This window comes from Chaetura pelagica, unplaced genomic scaffold, assembly GCF_000747805.2.
Source record: "Chaetura pelagica isolate M959 unplaced genomic scaffold, ChaPel_1.0 scaffold296, whole genome shotgun sequence".
NCBI lineage: Eukaryota > Metazoa > Chordata > Aves > Apodiformes > Apodidae > Chaetura > Chaetura pelagica.
The window spans coordinates 303,857-307,837 of NW_009953648.1; the positions used below are offsets into that span (position 1 = coordinate 303,857).

At 48.6% G+C, this 3,981-nt stretch overlaps 1 protein-coding gene across 1 annotated transcript in view; it reads left to right on the forward strand.

Moving 5' to 3' along the window:
* ECSCR (endothelial cell surface expressed chemotaxis and apoptosis regulator) overlaps positions 1 to 2,413 on the forward strand; it is a 21,202-nt gene extending 18,789 nt beyond the window's left edge. The window contains exons 9-12 of the mRNA XM_009999952.1: positions 573 to 609; positions 1,708 to 1,807; positions 2,175 to 2,224; positions 2,359 to 2,413. Coding sequence (XP_009998254.1) covers positions 573 to 609; positions 1,708 to 1,807; positions 2,175 to 2,224; positions 2,359 to 2,413 — 242 coding nt within the window. The remainder of the gene's footprint in view (positions 1 to 572; positions 610 to 1,707; positions 1,808 to 2,174; positions 2,225 to 2,358) is intronic.
* Positions 2,414 to 3,981: the final 1,568 nt, after the last annotated feature.

Below are 3,981 nucleotides of genomic sequence, written 5' to 3' on the forward strand. Positions count from 1 at the left end.
TCCCTAATCAAAAAGTAATTCGCTCCAAGGTAGATCTGGCAATTTCTAAAAACTGCTTTTAAAAAGCTTGACACAGGGGGGAAGGTTTTAGATCCACACTGGAACACTGATTCAGCAGTTAGGAATGTTGTATGACCATCCCTCTAGAGCCCCAGCCCAGCCTGCACAAGGAAACACTCTCAAGTTTGCAGCAGTTAAATGTGCAGATTTCCAGAGGTGGGCAGCCCTTCCAGCAAATGTCATTGAGTTTGACACTCCTTTTCCCTAGAAATCCTATTTCCCGCTAAGCAGTGCCCACTAGAGGGCAAGGCTGCTCTGCAGCAAGACGGTGACTGCCAGAAGACAAAAGGATGCCAGTGACACACCAGGCAGTAGAGCATTCCGACTTGTGTGCCACGTTATTTGAAGAATTGTCTCTAATCAATTCCCAAGTATCCCCGTGGTGTCTCTAATCTCATTTGGATTTCATTTACAAGGCTGTAAGACGTAATTCTGCATATAGCTGACTCATTTTATTGCTTGGCTGTGATGTTTCCTCACCTGTACCTCAGCAACTGCCTTTCTCCCTCCAGACAAACAGAAACCAGGGACCTCCATGGTGTCGGAGAGGTAAGGCTGCTCACACCACTCACATCTGATTGCAAACACCAATTTGATTCCAGAACAAATCTTAGCAAGAAAAAGAGGCTGCTTTGGTTATTTCAGGCAGAAGGAAGCATTTCAATCAATCTTTGAGACAGGTAAAAATAAATTAGCATTGATAGCACCTCATCCTCTGCCAGATGGAGTTGGAGGTAGAAGTTCAATACCCAGAGGCCTCGTTTCAAAACTGCACTGAAGGTTCAGCACCTTTCAAAGGCAGTTTGCTTGATTGTTTTTGCTGAGATACAGACTTGAGGTCTCAACCTGGGTTTCTGGATCTCAAAGCAGCCTCAGTGAGACAAAGTCAGGTCCCTAAAAATATCTTCCAAGACGCCTGTTAATGTTACTTAGCAAGAGCAGGATAAGTGGTCCCCAGTCCAGAGACCTTTGGAAGAAAACAACCAGGGGGAGGATGATCCAGCTGAAACCCATTGTCCGTCACTGCTACCCAAGAAAAGAGGCTGCATGTGAAAAAGCAGCAGGAAACAAGCTGGAAAGGACCAAAACATGTCACTCCGCCTTTTTCACCTGTTAAGTTTCCTATCAAAGTAATAAACCCTGCTTAGGAAAGAGGGGAGGGACAGCAGGAGCAAAGTCTGATGCCTAATTTGTATCAGTGGTTCCCAAATACCCTCAATGGTCATGATACAAGTGACCTACAACCACTGAGACAGGACACACAAGAGGACAAGATGGCGACCCTGAGGCATCCTAGTTCCCAAAGTCATCCAGTCTCAACTGGTACTAAATGCATATCCCATTCCTCAAGTTACTCCCACTCTTCAGAGTGGCAATACTCAAGTAACACCATAAAATGTAAAACTGTCCAGGGCTCCCTTTGTGTGACAAATCAGGGCATGTGACAGAAGGACATGGCAATGGTTCCTTTTGTTTCAGCTCTGCTAATGGCTGCAGGACTAGAAGGTATTTTGGTCGCTGAGAACTAGATCCAAACTGCTCCCTGACTGGCTACAAGTGACAGTGGTGTTTGCCTCCAGTTGTGCACAAAGAAACTCCCTTCTCTCATTTTCCCAAGTAGCTAATGCTGCCTTCTCTCCACAACAGCTGCTCAGCAGGCACAAGCCAGAAGGACAACAGCATCACTCTGATCTCCATGAAGAACATCAACATGAACAACAGCATGAGTTACCCACCGTCAGAAAAGGTTCTTCCCCTCTTAAACCTTGCTTTTTAGAGAGTTAGCTGGGGATTATTTCCCTTGCTGGGTAAGAGCATGTCTTTGAGATTTCTTTGCTTTCTTATTCCTTCCGAAAGGTAATAAAAAAACAGCTGCCATCAAACCCCTGGAGGTTCAAATGGGTTCCAATGAGCCCAGTGAAAGTTTGGGTTCATCTCAGGTTTATACAAGCTGCCTGAACTGAAGGTGTCAGGTACACCTCATGAATACAGGTGCCATCACCTAGGGCCAGCCATCAGAGCCGGAGTGTTTGTCATTACATGTAAAGAAGTCAGCCTTAGCTGAGTCAAGCTGTCACCCTCCAAGCCCAGCTCACTACACTCCTGCCCCACAGGTGATGGTGGAGCACATTCCCACCAGTACTCTCAGATCCACTCTGCACAAGTAATGCACATCATGTGGTTTAAAAGCTAAACACTAAAGCTAGCAATAGGATTGAGTTGCAGGGAACACTTTGCTTAACTTCTTCTGCCAGCCCAACCAGGCTGCTGATGCACCATGTTTTGTTCCTTTTGCAGGTGCTTTGAAGCCAAGGACCCCGAGCTTGAAGCTAAGCATGACAACAAGCAGTGACTTTCTAGGTTATTTTTTTTTCCCCCTTGGGGAAAGAGAAAGGGTGGACTTTACAGATAAATTATTATGTCCTTTCTGATCAGTACTTTTACAGCAGCATCCCAGATAGCTTCCTGACCTGGGGTCTAAGGGCTTTCTCCTGTTACAGTCTGCCATGCTCAATGGTTGTTGTCTAACTCTTTTTTTATTATTATGCCTTCAAATCCTCAGATTATTCCAGCAGCAAGAAGAACCAAGGAACCATCTACTTTGCTAATAAACTGCTGCCTTAGATTAATGGCCTTTACAGTCTGTGCCAGCCAGTTGCAGGCTCATTAATCAGCAGAGTCCCACACTGAGTCAAACCCCTGCATTAGAAAAGCACCATCTGAAGCTGACAGCCTAATGGGACACAAACGGCCAAGGGCTGGGACAAATCCCAGCACAATTGCTCCAAGCCCTTATCCTTGGTGCCCTCATTGTCCCCACAACAGTGGGGATGATCATATCCACCTACCTCACAGGGTTGTTGTGAGGCCACATTAATCAACATCTGGAAAGCATTTGGAGAGCCACGAATTAAAGGTGCTGCTGAAATGCAAATTGCCACTTTAAATCCTTCCTTATTAGTAACTGAGCTGTGGGCAGGCAAGTGACTATCTTCCCTCAGGGCCAACATGCTCAAAAAAGACTCATCTCAAGTGAAGAGAACATGGTCTCTGCACAGGCAGGGTTTTTATCTGAGTGTAAAAATAAGTGGCTACAAGCAAAATGCTGAGCTACATCAGCTCCTTAAGTTTGGTTGTCAGAGTCTGCTGGGAGAGCTCTCATCTCCTGCACCACTGCTTTCCCACCCTATCCCAGCACCAAAAACCACCAGTGCACCCACAAACCACCACAATAATAAGAACAACCGGGCTCCACAGTGCAAAAAGCTCATGCTTGGTTGGCTCCAGGGGTGATGGAGACATCAACACTCAGGCTCCATATCACCAACGGAGAAGCAACACATGGCTGGGCATCCCTGGAGGCCTCAGCTGCCTTATTTAATGCATCAAAGCACTAACCATACCACTAGAATCACAAGCTAGTTTGAGTTGGAAGGGAACTTAACCCCCCTGCATGGGCAGGGACACCTCCCAGCAGCCCAGGCTGCTCCAAGCCCCATCCAACCTGCCCTTCAACACTGCCAGGGATGGGGCAGCCACAGCTTCCCTGGGCAACCTGGGCCAGGCTCTCACCACCCTCACAGCAAAGAATTTCCTCCTCATGTCTCACCTCAGTGTACGAAGGAGCCGCAGAAGCCCTGAAGAAGCTCTGCCCAGCAGGCGTGCAGCGACCACTTCCCCTCACCCCTTCCCCACCACACAAGCCCACCCCCCCACAGCCCTCACCAACCCAGCGGCGCGGCCGAAAAGCGCCCAGACAAGCGATGCCACCGCTTAGCGGCTTTCACCACAGCATTGCCCTCACCCGGGACACGCTGGGGGGGGAAGAGGGGAGGGGGACGGTGAGCAGAGCGGCTGAGGCCCCGGTAACACCGGCGGGGGCGAGACCGGGGCGAGACCGGTGCCCGAACCCGCTGCCTC